General features: G+C 45.5%; 1 protein-coding gene across 1 annotated transcript in view; it reads left to right on the top strand.

Moving 5' to 3' along the window:
* PCIF1 (phosphorylated CTD interacting factor 1) overlaps positions 1-22,073 on the top strand; it is a 797,200-nt gene that overhangs the window by 306,057 nt on the left and 469,070 nt on the right. The window contains exon 6 of the mRNA XM_044090229.1: positions 17,342-17,496. Within this exon, the coding sequence (XP_043946164.1) occupies positions 17,342-17,496 (155 nt within the window). The remainder of the gene's footprint in view (positions 1-17,341; positions 17,497-22,073) is intronic.

A 22,073-nucleotide genomic window follows, 5' to 3' on the forward strand; every position in this document is an offset into this window, starting at 1 on the left:
TCCCACAATGCTAGGCGAGAGTTACCTCAGATCTCGTTTGCCGCTACAGCTTCGAGGTTGGTTTTTCTACCGGTTCTTGGTGAGTGACTTTTCTTGTTGAAATTAGTCTTTCAAAACCCCTTTAATTTTAATATATTTACTTAATTCCCTTAGTTTAGAAAATTTTATCCCCTTCTGAAAAATTTCCGTTTTCCCTCAAGAACCTTAGGTTCTTCCCTTGGGCCTACAGGCCTTTCCTTCCCTAGTGGAGTGTGTGTGTATTATTTTATTTTAAAATCCTAGTTACTGGTTTTATTATATTTTAACTTGACAGGGTGTAACTAGTGTGTTTGTGTGTGTGTTTGTGTACACCTGTTCAAAAAAAAAAAAAAAAAAATGTCTAAAGAAGCAAAGGTCTCCGGATTCAAGAAGTGTGATGCGTGCTGTCAGAAAATGTCTCTGACAGACGCTCACACTTCTTGTGTCTACTGTCTGGGGCCTTTGCACCTGCAGGACTCCTGTGCTGTGTGCCATGGCTTCAGCCCCAGGGTCCTGCAGGAAAGAAAGAATAAATTGATACTCAGAGGCTTACTCAAACCAGAGGATTCCCTGTCTGTTTCAACAGGGAAGCCCTCTAAGGCATCTAGGTCTTCGGCTCCGGTAACTGATCCGAGACCTACGGTTTCTCAACCTCTGCCTTCATCGGCTCCGGCTGGAGCCGATAAGTCTCAGTCCACAGTTTCTGTGGCCCCCTCGCCGACGGCGAGGTAGTAAGTTCCGTGTCGGCTCCGACCAGACCTTCGGAGCCGACATCTAGGAAGAGGTCCAGGTCACCATCTCTTGGCTCCGTTCATTCGGCTCCAGGATCTCCCCTGCTGTCTGAACGGAGCCAAAGATCTCACTCCTCTAGGTCATCGAGGCTGTCGGATCATGACCTTCAGAGGGTAGTGAGTCGACTACTTAAGTCCGAGGCACTGGCCCAGATGCTTCAGAGCCCGACTCATCAGTCGATGCCTGCCCGGTCCATCAACATATTCCTCCTTGACTCTCTTGAGCTCGGGCGGGTCGTCGGAACCGAGACTGTGATAGCGTCGGAGCCGATACAATTGTCTTCGGCTCCGTCGTCGGCTCCGTTTTCTTCCTTGGAAGAATCTCGGCGCCGGACTTCCCTCGTCGGCTCCGAGGGGTGAGTGGCATCGGACCCTTGTCCGACCCCCCTCTCCCTCTCGGTGCCCGGCGCTGGTGAGTTCGGCTCCGACATCGCCTCGGAGCCATCACTGTCGGTGCCGAGGGGTTCTTAGCTTCTCGAGCGGGGACCTCTGGCTCTGCCTGACAGGGGTGCATTCGAGGTCATGCGGAGTGTGTTAGAGCCTGGCTCTACTCCACAGTCGGCTCCGTCCGCCTCCCTCTGGTGCCTCAGGCTAAGTCGACTCACTCCCTCATCCCGGACCGCAGAGAGCCAACTCCTCAGGAACCCCTGTGGGATTTCATCCTCTTCCGAGGCCTCTCCTGATTTGGCAGAAGAGCCCCTCGGAAGAGGAAGTGTAAGAGGAAACACATTGACTCACCTGAGTCCATCACATCAGACACAGATTTGGATGATTCTGAGGGTTCCCCCCATTCCCCTTCTGAAGATGTCTCATTTGCAGACATTCTGGAGATCCTGAAACAGAGGGGAAATTGGCCAGCCCTCAACCCTTCGGAGGACGAATCTGTGTATCTTGAGGCGTTTGGCTCGTCCTTCCACCTCCTGGGTGTCCCCCTTGACCCCCTCATGCAGGTGGTTGCTAAGAAGGCATGGACGGCTCCTGATTCAGTGGACCCCACTCCCAGGAGACCCTCCAAGTTCATAACAGCTCCAGCAGACAAACAGTTTTTAACAAAAGGAGTTTCTGTGGATGCTATGGTGGTAGCTGCTGCCACTAAGAAGGAGCTAGCTGATCCTTCAGTACCTGTCCATCCACCTAACAAAGAATCTTGGTCCATCGACAGGTGCGGTAGCGGTTCTTCTCGAGCGACATTTAGTATGCGACGCAGAACTACCTGTGCCATTTTACTCGTCTTCAAAGGGACTTGATCAAAGCGAGTGAAATGTTAAGGACCCTACAGCTGCGGGTTTCCAAGATAAGAGGAACACGCAGCTGGCTACCCTTAACTCCATAACCAACTCCTCCATGCGCCTTCTTTCTTACGGCTGATGGAGCGAGTAGAGCCGCAGGGACAGGTGTGGCCTTACGTAGGCATGCCTGGATGCGGCTATGCAATTTGGACCCCTTCAAGGCGTCTTTCACGAACTCCCGTTTGATGGATCATCCCTCTTTGGTCCTCAAGTGAAAGAAACCTTGACTAGGTGCGAGACTGATGGCAAGACCCTTTCTGCCGTCGGAGTCCGTTTTCTACTCCTTCCAGACCTTACCCCAAAGGCCAGAAAGGTGGAAAGATGTGGTTCCGTAAACAATCTCTAGGGACTTCGCCTGCGACAGAGTCGTTTCCCGCCAGAGGCAGAGCGGGAATAACAATGGTAGACGATCGCCCTAGGGGCAGGGGGTCCGCAGAACCAGGGCAATCGGGAAGCCTTCCTGACAAGCCCTTTCAGCTTCCCTGAGGTGTTGCCCGACTGCCCATCTTCGAGGCAGTCGGGGAAGATTGTCACTGTACCCAGAAGCCTGGCTATCCCTGACTCAAGACAAATGGGTACAGTCCATCATTTCGAAGGCTATTCTATCCCCTTTCTTCGCTTTCCAAATCAGTCAAAAATCCCTTCCAGATGTTCCACCGCTCAAAGGGATCTAGCAGCTTTGGAGATCTCAAAACTGCTTGCAAAAGAGCAATTCAGCCAGTTCCAGCAGACCAGCAAGGATCCGGAATCTACTCAAGGTTCTTTTAGTTCCAAAGAAAACAGGGGACTAGAGACCAATTTTGGATCTCAGTATCTTGAACAGTTCAGTCAAGAAAACAAGATTTGGATGCTCACGCTGCAATCCATCCTTCCCCTTTTGGGCAAAGGAAACTGGATGTGCTCTATAGACCTTCGGGATGCGTACTATCACAGAAGATTCCTCCGCTTCAGGCTGGGAACCAGTCATTTTCAGTTCAGGGCCCTGCCCTTTGGTCTCACCACTGCCCCCCGGGTGTTTACCAAATGCATGGCAGTGGTAGCTTCTCACCTGAGACGACAAGGATTCCAGGTGTTTCCATATTTGGACGACTGGCTCCTCACAGCTCCCACCAAGCATCTCCTTCTGATGGCCAGAGATTACACTTTTCGCGTTTGTCAAAAGCTGGGTATTTCAATAAATTGCGAAAAGTCTGTTTTGTCGCCTTGTCGTACTATTACCTACATAGGCAAATCTAGATACAATAAACATGTCTGCAAGACTAACACATCAGAGAATAACAGACATTCACAAATTGGTATCACTCCTTTTCAACAACAACAGAATCAAAGCCAGGTTAGTTCTGAAGGTGTTGGGAATTATGGCAGCCATACCCTGCTTCCATTAGCCAGATACCACATGCGAATCCTTCAATGGATGCTGTTTACTCAATGGTCATACCAGCAACTTCCAATGTCTCACACCATTATGATCACGCAAGCGTGCAAAATCATCTCATGTGGTGGATGTCTTCCCCAGCTCTTGTCGGAAGACCCTTTGTTCCACCTCCTCCGGTTGCTACTCTGACAACGGATGCCTCCTGATCGGGTGGGGGCATTATCAGGGCAGGACGGTCCAGGGCACATGGCAACCAAGCGAGTGCCACTTGCACATAAATGTTCTGGAGATGAGAGCAGTGCTTTTAGCGTTGCAAGCCCTTCAAGACTCTCTTCCCTTGGGAGCGATTGCAATCCAGACAGACAATATGTCTGTAGTGTGGTACATCAACAAACAAGGCGGAACCAGATCTTACCCCCTGTGTCGAGAAGCACTCAGACTGTGGCAATGGGCGATTTCTTCTCAGCGTTTTCTGATAGCAACGCACATCCCCGGGAAGTCCAATCAAATTGCGGACAAGTTGAGCAGAGCTATACTCATGCCTCACGAGTGGTCTCTGAAAGACTCTGTAGTGAGAGAAATTTTTCTCAAGTGGGGTCAGCCTTGCTGCGATCTTTTTGCTACTCCCCAAAACAGCAAGTGCAGAGAATATTTCACTCTATTCCCTTTACCAGGCCAACCCAGCAGAGACGCTCTAGTCCAAGTTTGGCCCCGGGGACTTCTGTATGCATTTCCTCCTTTCCCACTGATCTCTCAAGTAATACAGAAAGCTATCGCTCAGAAGGCCTCCTTGATCCTCATTGCTCCTTACTGGCCTCGACAAGTGTGGTTCCCCTTTCTACATCGTTTTCTCTTGGGGCGACCGTGGAATCTGGACCTAGTTCCAGATCTTTTGATCCATCAGTCGGGTCAGTTTCATCGCTCCCTCCCCTCTCTGAACCTCACTGCTTGGTTCCTCCAGTTCCAACCTTAGCCAGGCTTCCTCAATTATCTCACTCTGTTAGAGATATTTTGATAGCTTCCCATAAATCTTCCACTCGAAAGATTTATTTGAGTAAGTGGAAACGCTTCACATATTGGGCTCAAGGAAAGGACATAGATCCTTTCACTGCTTCCATCCAACTAGTCCTCGATTTTCTAGCTGAACTCTTCCATGCAGGTTCATCTCCTCTACACTTAAAGTTCAATTGGCAGCTATTTCTAACTTTCATGTGGGTATTTCTGAATCTGCCCTAATGTCCCACAAGCTCTGCAAAGCCTTTTTGAAAGGAGTTTTTCTTCTCAGACCTCCTATAAGAAATCCTCCTTCTCCTTGGGACCTAAATTTAGTTCTTGCTTCTTTGATTCTTCCCCCTTTCGAACCTGCAGTCTCCTGTTCTTTAAAATTATTATCTTGGAAAACTCTTTTTCTGGTAGCTATTACATCAGCTAGAAGAGTTTCAGAGCTTCAAGCACTCAGCTGTCGTCCTCCTTATCTTTTGTTTCATAAGGACAGAGTATCCTTACGAACTAACCCGTCCTTTTTGCCTAAAGTGGTCTCGGCGTCAAATCTGAATCAAAGCATTGATCTACCGGTCTTTTTCCAGAATACTCCAATAGGTCTGAACAAAATTACACTGCCTGGATGTTCACCGTCAATTGAGGTACTACTTGGATAGAACTAAACAGTTCAGAAAATCTGATCAGCTGTTTGTCTCCTATCTGGGAGAGCAGAAAGGGACTTTCAGTTTCAAAGGTATCATTATCCAGATGGCTAACATCTTTGATTTCCCTTGTATATGAAATTAGACATCAAAAGCTGCCTGATAAACCTAAGGCTCATTCCACCAGAGCTTTGGCTACTTCTTTAGCCTTCCAAGACAGACTGCCTATCGACACCATTTGTGCAGCGGCTACTTGGGTTACTCCTCACACTTTCATTTCTCATTATAAGTTGGATTTAGCTTCTAGGCATAGAGCTAACTTTGGTTCCACTGTTCTCAGGAGTCTGTTCCGTTAGGCCACCGGGACAAGGTGCTAGGGACGGTCCCATCCAGCAAGAATGAAGGCGAGATAGACAACTTAACATATAGAAGTTATGTTCTTACCATAACGTTCCATGTTAGTTGTCTTCTTCTCGCCTTCTTCTTAAGTCCCACCCTCCTTCCCCCTGGCCTGGACAGACCTAGAGGAGTTCTGATTGTGACCTCTCTTTCTACCACCTCTTTCTTAGACATATGCTATTATGCATATTTCCTGGTTCAGGATGTAGGTCACCCTTCTTTCTTCCTGTTGTTAGAGGTGGATTCTGTTTTACAGTTATTCTGTTACTATTATAAGCTGGGGTTAGCTTACAAACGAGATCTGAGGTAACTCTCGCCTAGCATTGTGGGATATAAGGGGAGCCTCGAGCCGGTGGAACCAACTCTCGAGCTTTTAGAGTGGCCGAGTCGGAGCCGAGGTCGGCTCCGAACCCATCCAGCAAGAAGAAGGCGAGAAGAAGACAACTAACATGGAACGTTATGGTAAGAACATAACTTCTATTTTTTTCTGTATGCATGCTTATTGGCATAATTTAGCCTACCATTTTAGGGGCACCTGACATCTGGGGCAAGAAAAACTGAAGAAAACGGCGTCGGCTGCATCTTTTATACCCCTAGCGCACTGACATCAGGGAGGTGGCGACAGCAACCGACGCCGGACCTAGACTTTGGAACTCGGGCCGACTGCGGGTAGCCTGCCAGCAGGATAACCCAATTGTAATGACTGCAACAGTTTATACACTCGAACATCTACATTTATGGTAGGTACACAACTGCACTTTCACAAAACATTATAATTTGCCTAGAGCCAGAGCAGGGTTTGCCACTGCTGTTCTGCAGGGCATTCTCTCCAATTCTTGATTCTGTTGGTTCTTCCTCCCTTTTCTATGGGCTTTGGTAATCAACCCATTGGTTAGGACTGCAACACTGAAACACGATGAACATAATACTGTTGTGTACACTTACCATAAATGTAGATGTTCGAGTGTAGTCACTGTTGCAGTCCTGCTTTCCCTCCCTCCTGCCCCCTTTTTTTTTTACCGATGACAGCCGACGTCATTTTTACTTACCTTTGGTATTCTGGCCGATCGAAGGCTACCTGGAGCCAGATAACCCATTGGTTAGGACTGCAACAGTGAATACACTCTAACATCTACCTTTATGGTAAGTGTACATAACTGTACTTTCCAGATCTTCATCCCTCTCTTCAGTCCCTGAAACTGACAGCTTGGCTGCTCCAATTCCCATCATAGCTAGGTTCCATAACCTTTCTAATGAGACAAAATAAATTCTCATATCCTCTCATAAATCCTCTGCGAGGAAGCTATACCTTAGCAAATGGAAAAATGTTCTATATGGGCCTCTCAAAACAACATTGATCCCTACCTAGCCCCTATGGCGTCTATACTAGAGTTACTGACCATGATCTTCAACAAAGGAGCTGCAGCAGAAACAGTCCGTGTTCAACTTGCTGCCATTTCTAATTTTCACCTTGGATTTGAAGGGTTGAACATTATGTCACACAAACTATCCAAAGCCTTTCTCAAAGGGACCTTTCATCTCAGACCACTTGTGAAATCTCCCTATACCCCATGGAATCTAAATTTTATGCTTTCTCGCATTATTCTCCCTCCATTCGAACCAGCTTCCTCATGTGACCTCGGATTTTTGTCATGGAAGACTATCTTTTTAGTAGCTATCACTTCTGCCCGCAGAGTGTCAGTGCTTCAAGCCTTGTACATTAAGCCTCATTATTTGATTTTCCATGCTGACAGAGTCCCACTTCGAACTAACCCCTCTTTTTTGCCTGAAGTTTGCACTGAAGCCAATCTTAATCAGATTATTGATTTGCCAGTTTTCTTCTCCAATCACTCCAACAATTTAGAATATATGCTGCACAAACTTGATGTTCATAGACAACTCAGATTTTACTTGGATAGAACAAAAGATTTTAGGAAATTTGAAACTTCGTCTCCTTTTCAGACTCCAGGAAAGGTATGCCAGTGGCCAAAACAACTCTGTCCAAGTGGTTATCTGATTGTATCACATTTGCTTATTCAGCTGCTAATATGCCCTTACAACATAAAAATAAGGCTTACTCCACCAGAGCAGTGTCTACATCCTCTGCCTTTTCTGCCAGACTTCCTGTTGATAATGGTAAGGTAACAGATAAAAATAACTCGAGGGCAAGATTGGGAGCAGAAGAGAAAAATTGAGAAAAAACAAAATACTCCCAATGTACACAGGACTTAGCTTTAATAAAAAAGAAAAGAATATATATTTTATTTTTGTAAGTTGTATATATTCTAAAATTAAGTATGTGTATTTTACTTGAATTGCATCTACTAATTTTATTACTTGATTGATTAATTAATTGGAACAAATTGGTTCTATTCATTCCTATTTAAACATTTGATGCATTTCAAAGTTTTAGTCTGATGAAGCGACAGTGTATGTCTGCGAAAGCGCTTACTTTTTCTTTTCTTTTTTATTAAAGCTAATTCCTGTGTACATTGGGAGTATTTTGTTTTTTCTCAATTTTCCTGTTGATAACATTTGTGCAGCAGCCACTTGGTCAAGACCTCATACCTTTATCATTCATAGGGCCTCCAGGGACAGGGCCTCCTTTGGGTCTACTGTCCTGAAAAACACACTCCCGTGAGCCACCCATAATAGATGGTGCTTGGGATGCTACCCATCTGTAAGAATGACTGGGAGGGTGGCCTAATGGTTAAGGTGTTTGCCTTACAAACACAAGGTGCAGGGTTTGAATCTCACAAGGGATAATTGACTAGGCTTAAAATGGCTCACAAGGGCAGTTAGCCTAGTACTAATCTATAAACCTATATATAAAACGTCGAGATAGAACAACTTCACATAAAGAAGTTATGTACTTACCATAACGCTCCATGTGAGTTGTTCATCTCGCTTTCATTCTTACTTCCCACTCTCCTCCGCCCTCCTGGGCTTTTCGAAGACCGAAATGCTGGATTCTTCATGGTTGCTCAAACCTTCCATAGCCTTCTTTTGTGGAGTGATAGAATGATGTATGGTATTATTATACACAGCAAACAAGATCTGAGATAACTCTAGGTGCATCATGGGATAGGGACTTGGCCTCAAGCTATCTGAAGACCTTGAGCTTTGTAGTAGACCGACTCGGAGCTGAGGATCGGCTCTGAACCCATCTGTGAGAATGAAGGCGAGATGAACAACTCGCATGGAAATTTATGGTAAGTACATAACTTCTTTTTATGGTATGTTTACTTGCACAACTATACAGCAGTGTTCTTTTAAATTAAAATATATTTGTTTAAGGCCAAATTTGCATTCCTGATACTGATTACAGTTTTTAAAGAGTTTAAAATGCATAATTTCTAAAGAGGTTAAAATGCATAACTGCTAAGACCCACGTTACATCTGCAATTCTGTTAACCTTTGCTGATGTTGCATAGCATATTTTCCATTGCAGAAGGAGGCAACTTGTTTAGTCTTTCCTTTGAATGCATTTAACCCTCTACCCCCTCTTCAGTCCTCCCCTCCCTTCTCTCTCACACTTTCTGTACCTGTCCCAGGCCCTCTTGAATAGCTCTGTAGATTCCTTCTCCAGCATGTAGACTGTAGTCTTTTCAGTGGGTACACAACCTTCTCTGATGAGAAGTACTTTCATATAGTATTCTGCCTGTGACTCTTCCCTCCATTCGTCCTGCTTAGGCTGTTCCCTCCATATCTCCTTAATATGATCCTGTGCACCCATATCATACCCCCCTCATCTTCTGGCATAAAATAAAGAAGACCTCCAGATTTTCTTCATGTTTCACTGTTGTAGTCATCACCTATGGGTTATCCCTGCTGTGGTAGCCCTCGGTCGGCCTGAATACCAGAGTCACTGTTTTTGTGCGCCGCCTGCCATCGCCTGTAGTCTGACGTCAGGTTGTCAGTGCTATAAAGCAAGGCAGCCAACGTCATTACATCAGTCTTTCTTGCCATGGAGCCCATAGCAGAAGCAGTTCGCACGAGTGCTGGTCGGTCGCTACCAGAAGTTGAATTTCAGCAGAAAATGTCTAAAGCTATGTACCCCGTTGGGGACCCTTTTTTCTTGCTCTAACCGATGTCCGAAATAGTTAACAATTGTCTTGCCTGTGGAAAGCAGATCCCACACCGAGACTTTCATTCCTACTTCATCACTTGTTTAGGCCCAGACCACGATGTCTCTCGCTGCTGGTTCTGTGCCCTCTTTAATGCGAGAACCATTCGCCGTAGAGCTCGTTTTATAGACAATTATTTTCGTATTCCGTCTTCAAATTCTGATATGGCATTCATCAGCCAACAATCTGTCGACATTCAGAAAAAACGTAGAGATAAAGATACAGACATGCCATGCAAGGCTAAGCCTTCTGACGACACTACCGCTAAGTAAGTCATCAGTTCTCCGGAATTCTGTGAGACGCTTTCACAGCCCCTGATTCCCAACTCGCTTTCTATGCAGGCCTCAGCTGAGACCCTTTTGGAGTATGGTATGCCGCAGAAATCCACTTTGTCTTCCGAGCATTTAGCTGTCTCTGCCTCGGTTGGGTCTGGAGCCGCAATGCAGGCACCGGCTTCTGAGGATTCTAGACAAAAAATTACATCTTTGCATCCGACTACTGCTTCTCAGAAACCGACGGATTCTGTCAGGACTAGAAGCCAGGCCACTCCTAGGAAATCTGCTTCTAGTCACCATCTTGCTACTGCTCCCCCACCCCAAGCTCAAATGCTTAAAATGGCGGAGGATCTCATCTCCCTTATCCGAGGTACTCAGGCACCCACTCCAAAAAGGAAAAGGCATCCTTCTCCAGAAATTATGACAGACCAAGAGTCTGAAGAATCTGATTATTCTGCTTTTGAAGAAGAACAACATCCCTTAACTGTTTATGAGGATTCAGATGCAGAGGAATCCATCCCTTCTGGCTCCCCTCCAGAGGACCTCTCCTTTGGGGAAACCTTTCATTCCCTCAGGGAACATTTTCAGTGGGAATCTGAAGACTGCCCACAGTCAAAGAAACAACTTAGAGAGTTTCTGGACCTGCCCCAGCACAGACCCCTGACCATCCCACCTATTTTGGATGTGATGGATGATGTTTTCCATGAATCCAGCTTAGCCCCTGATCCTCTGCCTCCTGCTCCAACTAAACCTGGCAGGTACTACAGAGTACCGGATTCTCACAAATACCTGTACAGCAATCCTGTTGCAGACCCTGAGGTCATTACACAGGGACCCAAAGGAGCAAGACTAGTTCTGCCAAGAATCATCTTCCTTCTGACAAAGACTCCAGAGCTCTGGACAGATGGGGTAAGAAAGTATACACCTCTGCAACCTTAGCTATCAGAGCACTCAATTGTCAGGTCCATATGTTATAATATCAACAACACACTTTAGAACAACTAAAACAGATGATTGCTACCTTTCCTGACTGTGCCAACTCAAAAGAGCTGACAGAATTACTACACTCTGCTTGTCAGGTGGCCAAACACTCCTTACAATGTGGATATGATGCCCTAGAAGCCTCTAGTAGGGCAACAGTGACAGGATCTGTTATCAGAAGACATGCATGGCTGAAGGAACAACCTGTCCCTGATCATGTCAAATCTAAACTTACTGATGCACCCCTAGATAAGGAATGCCTGTTTGGGGAAAAAGCAGAAGAGGTGTTTAAAAAGATGGAAGACAAAGCAAAATCTATGCAAACAGTAAAAGATTTCTTTCAAGTTCAGCCCCCCAGATTCAGCAGGAACTTTCCCTCTAAGCACTGGGCCTTCCCTGCACCTAGCAGACAGGGCCAAGGTAAGCCCTGCAGGGACAGGCCATCCAAGCCCTTATCCCAGGGCCAGCAAAAGAAGCAAACAGTGGACCACTACCGTCTCTAAGGCAAGGAGTTCTATGCCAGGCTTCTATGGCAAGCACTCACAATGACTCTCCCTCCCCCTCTGCCCTCCTTCAAAAACTAGGAGGAAGGCTCACCCTCTTCAAGGACAATTGGGTTTTGATAACCAAGTACCAATGGGTCTTAAAAATTATTTCTCAGGGAGAGGGTACCCAGACCTCCCCCCAAAACCAGTGGGCAGAGGCATTAAAACATGTCCAAACTTTAGTATCCCAGGGGCAGTAGAACCTATCCCTCCAGATCAAACAGTAACAATTTTTTACTCCAGGCTATTTCTTGTTCCCAGAAAAGAGGGCAGTAGGCGCCCCATCCTGGATCTATCCAAACTGAACACCTCCTTGGTGGTCCCGAGATTCAGAATGCTAACCTTGCAGCAGCTCCTTCCTATGCTCACACAAAATGCCTGGCTTGTGACACTAGACCTAAAAGATGCCTACCTCCACATCCCCATCAGAGAATCGTGCAGAAAATTCCTGTGCTTCAGAGCAGGCTGTCAGCACTTTCAGTTCTGTGCGCTGCCCTTTGGCTTCTCTACTGCTCCCAGAGTATTCACCAAATGCTTGGCCCTAGCTATAGCATTCTGCAGACAGAGAAACATACAGATTTACCCTTTACTGGACGACTTCCTCATTCAGGCAGACTGCAAAGATAAATTGCTCCAGGACCTTCTCTTTGTCAAATCACTCCTAACTTCCCTAGGATTCACCATCAACGAGAAAAAAATCAAAGCAAAACCCCACCAGAAAAATAGTTTTCCTGGGAGCTGTGCTAGACACAGCAACCCAAGTGGACTTCCTATCCTCAGAAAAACAGAGCTTCCTGCCTCTCTACTTCACCCAGCTGGCTTCCAGAAGTCACCTCAATGCAAGCCATGGGATACATAGGTTCATAGGTTAGTACTAAGCTAACTGCCCTTGCGAGCCATTTTAAGCCTATTCAATTATCCCTTGTGAGACTCAAACCTTGCACCTTGTGTTTGTAAGGCAAACACCTTAACCATTAGGCCACCCTCTCACCAGGCTTCACATGAGAAAATTTCAGTGGTACTTAAAGAACCTTTGGTGTCAGCACTCTCAGTCCATAGAGACCACTCTCCCTCTGATCCCTTGTATAAGGGCCACATTTCTCTGGTGGGCAGAGGCCTGTGCCATGAACAAGGGTCTTCCCTTCATTCTCTGCCCTTCCGGCCAGACCATCACCACCGACGCCTCAGACATTGCTTGAGGTGCTCACCTAGCAGGCAGGTGTACCCGAGGCCTTTGGAACGCCCAGCAACTTCACTTGCACATCAACCAGAAAGAAATGATGGCAGTGCAAAAGCCTCTGACTTCCTTCCAACCCCATCTCAGGCCAGGGGTCCTCCTTATAAAAACAGACAACACCACAGTAATGTGGTACATCATCAAGCAGGGGGGCACCCAATCTTAACCCCTGTGCAGGTTAGCCATGAATCTCTGGCTTATAGCCACCTCCATGGGGCTGCACATAATGGCCCAATACTTACCAGGGATCAACAACACCCTGGCAGACCACCTAAGCAGAAACTTACTGGACCTGCACGAATGGCAGCTCTATAAAGAAATCTTTCTGCAAATCACCCAGGAGTGGGGGACCCCAGAAGTGGACCTCTTTGCCTCCGACCTCAACCACCAGCTGCACAAGTTCTGTACCAGGGAGTATCACCTCCTAGCATGGAAGGTGGATGCCTTGACCTTCCCCTGGAGCTTCTCTGCCCCTTATCCCCAAGCTTCTGATCAAAATAAGAGAGGAAAGGCCAAAGGCCACCCTAATTGCTCCAGATTGAGCCAGACAGCACTGGTACCCCTTATTACGCAGTCTGATCTTAACAGCCCCCAAAGCTGCTTCCCCTGATGTCAGACCTGTTGACCCAGGAGAAGGGGAAGGTACTGCACCCAGACTTACAGACTCTCAAACTTTCAGCATGGCTTATTCACTAAAAACTAACAAGGAGTCCCGGTTAAGCAAACAGGTCCTGGACATCATCACAGAGGCCAGAAAGCCCAGCACAAGAAAATAATATGCAGGAAAATGGAAAAGATTCTGCTCCTGGAAACAATCAAAAGGGGGCAGTACCTCCCAACCTTCCATCCCTCTCATCCTGGATTACCTAGCAGAGTTGCTCAATAGTGACCTCTCTTTCTCCTCTATTAAAATCCATGCCTCGGCCATCTCTGCCCATTATGATTCAGACCCACCCTTTTCTCTCATCCTTTGATTAAGCAATTCCTCAGAGGGGCTTCTACTATCAAGCCTCCCAGAAGGCCTCCCACGCCACCCTGGGACCTGAATTATGTGTTAGAGAAACTGACTTTACCTCCTTTCGAAGATGCCGCTTCAGCAGAATTGAAATACTTTTTTTTGGAAGACTGCCTTCCTACTAGCCATCACCTCAGCCAGAAGGGTCTCAGAACTTCAAGCTCTCATGGCTGTCAAGCCCTTCATAATTTTTCATGCAGACTAAGTCTCCCCGAGGTCTAACCCCTCCTTTATGCCCAAGGTGGTATCTGATGTGACCCTTAACCAGGCCATACACCTTCCCACCTTCTTTCCCAACCCTCAAAACAAGGGGGAAAGAATTCTATACTCACTGGACATGCACAGACAACTCGGGTACTATCTGGATCGTACTAAGCCATTCAGAAAAACAGACCAGCTTCTTGTAAGCTTTACCCCAGGGGCAGAGGGGAAGCCTATCTCCGAACAAACCATTTTCAAATGGATTTCACACTGTATCCATTTTTGCTACACACTACATGGGAAACCCATCCCTAAGTCTATCCATACCCACTCCACTAGGGCAACCTCAACTTCCACTGCCTTCCTCAGAGGAGTACCTACCAGGCACATCTTGGAAGCGGTCACCTGGACCTCTGTCCATACCTTTACAAAGCATTACCACCTACCTCTCTTTTCCAAGTCCATGTCAGGGTTTACCTCTGCAATTCTGCAGGGCCTCCTGACTCGTACCTAGGGCTCAACCTATCCTTCCACCCTTTTCCTCAGGTTTGGGACTCCTCCCACAGGTGATGACTGCAACAGTGAAACACGAAGAACATAGTACATTTGTGTACACGTACCATAAATGTAGATGTTCGAGTGTATTCACTGTTGCAGTCTTGGTTTCCCTCCCTCCATCCCCCATTTCACATCTTCCCCTAGGGGGACCCAAGCTTTCCAAGGAGGCTTTTAGCCACCAGGACCACTTCTCTCTTTTCCGTTGTGCTTCTGACCGGTTAGGGCAAGAAAAACTGATGTAATGATGTCTGCTGCCTTGCTTTATAGCATTGACAACCTGACGTCAGACTACAGGTGACGGCAGCCAGCGCACAAAAACATTGACTCTGGTATTCGGGCCAACCGAGGGCTACCACAGCAGGGAATAACCCACAGGTGATGACTACAACAGTGAATACACTCGAACATCTACATTTATGGTAAGTGTACACAGCTGTACTTTCCTGCAATGACTGATCTTACCCCTTGCCCTCCATTCTATACACTCTTTGAATGACATTCTTCTGGTTTCATTTCAGAAGCCTGGTGTCCCTTTCTGTGCATGGCATCCAGAGTTGTAGTGGTGTAGCCTGACCACGGCCTAGTAGAGTGGATATATTACTTTTTGTTTCTAGAGTCTATTCCTCTTAGGATGCACTCCAGCATTCATTTGTCTGCTGCCATGTCTCCTTCTATCTCCTTCATGTTGTCCGCTCCAGGTGTGATCAACGCCCTACCTCTTTTGCCTTTTCCTCTTTCCATTGGTTCCACTTTCTGTAGCTGATGCTGCACTGAATTCCAAGTGTCATCTTTCTGCCCATTTGATTGGTCTTTTGTTGCCTTCCGTAGTCCTTCCATACATCTTTCTGCCCATTTGATCGGTCTTTTGTTGCCTTCCTTAGTCCTTCCATACTCTACTACTGCACCAGTCACTGTTTCATCAGTAAGGCTGATGATTATGCCCCCCCCCCCCCCCCAGGTTTGGCTGACATAAACATGGCAGAGTACTGTACCTAGGAGGACCAGCCCCTTCATTTACTCTGTCTCTCTTCCCTTATTTCTGACATTAGACCTCTGAGCACAATGCTGTCTGTCCCACCCTTCGCTCTTCCTCTAGTTTATTTCAAGACACAATCCATTTCCATTTTAACATGGGTCCATGCATCAACCTTCTCAATATATGGAAACTACTATAATGGGGGAGCCTCTAGTTGGCTGTTATCCATGTGGACATTGTATCCACTGTGACAAGGTGGTCAAATCTAAACAATTTTCTAGCTGTAGTTTATGATGCACAGTTTTTTGCCAATTGTAGTACTGATTGGCTAGTATATCAAGCTACATGTACCTGTGGTTCTTTTTACATCGGTCAGACTTCGTGTCCATTTAGAATAAGAATCTCGGAACACATCAGTAACATTAAAAGCAAAAAGGCTTCTAATGCACTTTATAAACATCATTTGACACATTCTATTGCCAGGTTCTCATTTATGGTTATTGATATTGTGAAGGGTAATAAATCCAATAAAATGGGGTGGCACTCTATATTTTAAATAACAAAGAAAAAAAGTGGATTGTGAAACTGGGTGGGTTGTTCCCTCCCGGTTTGATTGAACAATTCTAGGATGGACCAATCAGCCCTTAGACATGTGTATTTAATGTTTAATTCAGGCTGTATTATTCAATATATTTTTTACACTGAGGAAGGCTGTGATATTTTTCCGGCCGAAACCGGTCTGATTTTGTTCTAATAAAGTGAATCTTTTGTACACAGTATGCTGGCTCTTTTTCTACAGTATTTTCACGTTTGTTTTTGAGCCGTGCATCTGCCTTTCGCGCAGGAGTGCTGTTTTGCCTGTTACAATCCATTTCCTACCTTATTAGCCAGGCTACTTCCATCTAGTCTGACTTTCTTCTTTTAGATTCAGCAGTCAAGTTTAGAAAGCTATACAACTCCTGAAAGTAGATATGAGACAGTTCTTTGAAGCTCAGGTCATTAAATCCATTTCATATGAATTGATTGGCACAAAGCTGATTTCAGCATCTCCAAAACGTGTACTTTTAGTGGGGAGAGGACAAAGCCCACACTACATGCATACAATGGACTTTCCCCCATGTGAAACCTCCCTTTTTGATTTGTATAGTCCTTGAAATTCAATAAATAAAGAAGGGAGGGAGATGCATCCACAGTGACCTTCTACAGTTATGCTGTTTGGGCAAGGGTGCATAAACTCACATTTAGCAGTTGCCCAGTTTGCCTGATAGCATCTATTGCTCATGTTATAAGTATGCCATTTGTGTACAGGAAGTATGCCTACCACTGCAAATGTGAAGACCATCAAATTAATGTTGGAATGGTTAAGCATGAGTCTAGCACCATTCTGCATTTTATAGTGAAGGGAATTTCAGGGAGATCTTCCAAAGGGGCCTTCAAAGCTTTGGGAAGTCAATCATTATTTGAAAGTTACTCTTTTGTTTTCTGTGCCTTATTGGCTACAAAGGAAGGCCTAGCAACTACCCTGTTTCAGTCAGACTAAACTGCGTTGCATTGCTCTTCACTATGTGTCTGCTGTTTCAAGTAGTTTGGTTTGGGACAGCAGTGAACAGGTTATGCTTTCCCATGTATAACTTTCCAGTTTTTGAACAGGAGAGTGTTTGGATTTGAGGGCCTTAACAATTTCATTCTGTTAAAGAAATTTACCAGTGGTAATGTATTCATTAAGTTACATTGCTGTCAGTTGAATTTCTCTGATCGGATTTACTAATGATACAGTTGGTCATACGTACATAGTGTGGGTGACGCTTGTGCATTCAGGATGTGATGCTGATCAATGTGAAAATCTTCAGACAACTACTTTTCTAATTGTGCTTTGTCTTTGTAATCAACTGCTTTGTTTTTCTTGTATAGGGTGTACTGGGATTTGGATGTCCAAACCAATGCAGTGCTCAAGGAGAGAGGTCCGTCAGATAAGTATCCCCCACATCCAGAAGTAGAGATGCTTCGCTCTCATCTTATCCTGAAACTGAGGCAGCATTACCAGGAACTGTGTCAACAGAGAGAGGGTATGACATACTTGTCTTCTTCTATTTGATAATACAGTAACAGCCAAATCCATTTACTTCATTACCTGGTACATCTCGCATAAAAATATTTCCCACAAGGAGCTGCTCCTGTTCTCAGGACCCTATTAAAATTATGTTAGCCAGGAAAGGTTACATCTGATGATGTTCTTCGTGTTTTACTGTTGAAGTCATTACATTTGGGTAATCTGCTGGCAGGTTGCCCTCAGTCGGCCTGAATTCCAAAGTCTTGGGTCCTGCGTCGGTTGCTGTCTTCTATTCCATGACGCCAGGTTGTCAGGGGTATAAAACATGCAGCCGACGCCATTTTCTTTAGTCTTTCTTGCCGTGCGGTGCCCGAAGCAGAAGCATTTCACAAGTGCCGGTCGGCGGACTACTGAAATATTCAAGTTTGAGTTTCAGAACCAAAGTCTTCCCTAAAGCTGAGTACCCTGTTGGGGAAACTTTTTTCTTGCTCCTTACCGATGTCAGAAAAAGTTAATAATTGTATTACTTGTGGGAAGCAAATACCTCATAAGGATTTCCATTTATACTGTATTCCTTGCCTAGGCCCTGATCAAAACGTGCCTGGCTGTCGGTTTTGTGCTAGATTTAACCAACGCACTATTAAGCGTCTGTATATTTTTGCATCAAAGTATTTTGGAAACAGATTTAACTACCCAGAAATGTCGTCGGATAGCAGTCCGACTACCGGAGTGCATAAAAAACGCAAAGAAAAGGACAGAGAAAGGCAGTCGAGATCCAAAACCGACGACGAAGCTTCTCCTAAGCCAGTCGCCGGTTCGCCGGTACTCAGTGAGGTGCTGTCGCAGCCCCTGATACCCGCTACCTTCGAGTCGCAGGCCTCTAACGACACCCACGTGGAGTCCAACATGCCGCAAGATACTCAAGGTATTGGACCGACAGATGTGTCTCCCCCGGATGGGTCCGGAGCCGCTGAGCAGGCACTGGCTTCTGAGGGTGTATTCAGACCTCAACATTTGTATATCAAACCGACGATAGCTGCAAAACCAAGGACAAAAGCAACTTCTAAAACTAAAAAAATGATGCATGAGCCACGTGCACAGGCCTCTATGCCTAAAAAACAGATGATCAAAATGGCTGAAGACCTCATTACCTTGATCAGGAGTATCCATCCCCCTCCAGATAAGAGGCCTAGGCAAGACACTGATTATAAATCTTCAGATCAGGTTTCTATTTCTTCTGATTACTCTTCTGATCAGGAATTATCTATACCTCCCTATAAGGATTCTGATGCAGAGGAGTCTATACCATCTGCATCTCCTCCTGAGGATTATTCATTTGGAGAAACTTTACATACTTAGAGGGAGCATTTTCACTGGGAGAGTCAAGACTTCTCAAAATCAAAAAAGAGGCTCAGGGATTTCCTTCTTCTCCCTCAGCACAGGCCTTTAGCCATTCCCCCTGTTTTAGACATTGTGGATGATGTGTTTTTGGAGTCAAGCTTGACCCCTGACTCCTTACCGGCTCCCAGTAAGCCTGACAGATATTACAGGGTCCCTGACTCACATACATTTTTATTTAGAAACCCTGCTGCTGATCCTGAAACTATTTCACATGGTCCCAAGGGACTTGAACAGCAAATAAAATCCTACCCCCTCTGACAGAGATTCAAGGGCACTGGACAGATTGGGGAAAAAGGTTTATACTTCTGCAACCTTGGCAATCAGGGCCTTAAACTGTCAATTTCATATGCTTAAGTACCAACAACATGTTATGGGATTGCTGAAACTGAAAATTATGTTGATTTCAGAATGTGCAGAAAATAAAGAATTGCAGGAATTGTTGCATGCAGCAGAACAGGTTGGAAAGCATACTTTGCAATGCGGTTTTGACTTCTTAGAGGCCTCCTGTAGGGCCGCAGTTACTGGATCTGTGATTAGGAGGCATGCCTGGTTAAAGGAACAGAATTTGTCTGATCATGTTAAAGCTAAATTGCTAGATGCACCTTTACAGCATGATTCCCTGTTTGATATTAAGGCAGAAGAGGTTTTAAAGAAAATGGAAGACAAAGCTAAGTCTATGCAAACTGTTAAAGATTTCTTACAAGTGCGGCCACCTAGATTCTAGATTCAGTAGACACTGGCCTACAAAAAAAATGGTCCTTTTCTGTGTCAGACAGAGCTCAAAGGGGCAAATCCAGACACCCTAAGGGTTCCAAATACCAGGCGCAGATTCATACAGGTCAAAGCAATGGGGCACTTCAGCCTCCAAATCTGGAGGAGATAAAGTGCAAACCTACAGAAAGCAATCCCAATGACTTCCCTCTGCCAACACCAAGCACTTACCTTTTGGCAGCACCCATAGGGGGAAAGTTAGCACTTTTTGCTCCAAATTGGCAGTTAATAACCCAGGACAAGTGGGTACTAAAGATAGTATCACAGGGATACAGATTCCATTTCCACACTCTGCCAATGGCAAATGGTTGGCCAGATCTGCAAAAAAATCAATGGGCAGAGAGACAGAAACAGGTTACGTCCCTCATGGATATGGGGGCCATTCAGCCAGTACCAGAACAGGAAAAAGGACAAGGTTTTTACTCAAGACTGTTCTTGGTACCCAGAAAGGACAAGGCCTGGCGGCCAATATTGGATTTATCGATTCTGAACACATACCTGGACATTCCAAAATTCAAAATGCTGACTTTGCAGCAGCTTCTGCCCATGCTGGGCAAGAATACTTGGCTGGTGACATTAGACCTAAAAGAGGCATACCTGTATGTCCCAATACGGCAGTCGTGCAGAAGATGCCTCAGATTCAAGGCTGGCTTAATGCATTACCAATTCTCTGCACTGTCCTTTGGCTTATCTACTGCGCCCAGGGTCTTTACAAAGTGCCTGGTACCAGTGATTGCATTTTGCAGACAAAGAAATATACAAATATATCCTTACTTAGACGACTGTCTCATTCAAGCAGAGAACAAGGACATTCTTCTTCGACACCTGGCATTTGTGAAAAGGCTTCTAACATGCCTAGGGTACACAATAAACGAAAAGAAATCACAGCTGGTATCCTCTCAAAAAATAACATTCCTGGGTGCAAGCTTGAATACAACTGCCCAGATGGCTTACCTCACGCCAGACAAGCAAAGGCAACTGACTACTTACTTCAAACTGATGGCAACTAAAACCCAGTTATCTGCAAGACAAATTCTGCAGGCTCTGGGCTTCATGGCATCCTGCATCCTACTGATTCCATATGCAAGACTGCATATGAGGAAACTTCAATGGTACCTGAAAAGTTTATGGAGTCAACATTCTCACAGTCTGGAAGCAATGATTCCTCTCATTCCCTGCCTACAACAGGAGTTTCTATGGTGGGCAAAGGCATGTCACCAAAACATGGGACGGGCCTTCACTATCCCCCATGCCAGCCAAACCGTAACAACAGACGCATCGGATTATGCCTGGGGGGCCCACATGGCAGGAAGATGCATTCAGGGCATATGGACCCCAAAACAAATGCATCTACATATCAACCAGAAAGAGATGCTAGCTGTTCAAAATGCCCTAACAGCCATCAAGGACTTACTTCATCCAGGACAACTACTGATAAAGACGGACAACACCACAGTCATGTGGTATATAAACAAGCAAGGGGGCACACACTCATACCCCCTTTGCAGATTAACCATGGCACTGTGGGACACAGCTTTGACCTACCAAATACATCTTTAAGCTCAGTTCCTGCCAGGAAAGCAAAATACACTGGCAGACGATTTAAGCAGAAATTTTATGGATCCTCACGAGTGGAAACTAAATCCACAGGTCTTCAGAATGATAACAGAGAAATGGGGGAGCCCAGACATAAATCTATTTGCCTCTCCTCAAAATTATCAATTGAAAAGATTCTGCACAAGGACTTATCACAGACAAGCATGGAAAGTGGACGCCCTATCCTTCAGTTGGAAAAACCTATCAGTTTACGCCTTTCCTCCTCTGCCTCTTCTCCTCAAGGTCCTCCTAAAAGTCAGACAAGAGAAACCAAAGATGATACTAATTGCCCTGGACTGGCCCCACCAGTACTGGTACCCAATCGTGAAGAACTTGTCTCAATACCCAGCTTGGACCCTACCTCAAAGACCTCAACTACTGTCCCAGCAAAACAATCAGATCCTGCACAATCAACTACAGACACTGAACCTGGAAGCATGGCTGATCATATAGTTATATAAACAACACCTCTCAGTAAAGCTGTGATGGATGTCATTTTGGAAGCCAGAAGGCCTAGTACTAGAAAATCTTATGCTGACAAATGGAAGAGATTCTGAGCTTGGAATCAGGCACAAGGAACTGATACAGCAGAACCAAATATTCATCAGATATTACAATACTTAACTGAGATGCTTGACAAAGGCCTGTCTTTCTCCTCAATCAAAATCCATGCCTCTGCCATTTCGGCTCATTACAATACAGAGCCACCAATCTTTTCTCATCCTTTACTAAAGCAGTATCTTAGAGGAAATTTACGGCCTCCTAGAAGATCACCATTATCTGCATGGGACCTCAATTATGTGTTGGAAAAGCTCACCCTGCCTC

Source organism: Protopterus annectens, chromosome 12.part0 (genome assembly GCF_019279795.1).
Source record: "Protopterus annectens isolate FY-2018-M chromosome 12.part0, PAN1.0, whole genome shotgun sequence".
In the NCBI taxonomy this organism is placed as follows: domain Eukaryota; kingdom Metazoa; phylum Chordata; order Ceratodontiformes; family Protopteridae; genus Protopterus; species Protopterus annectens.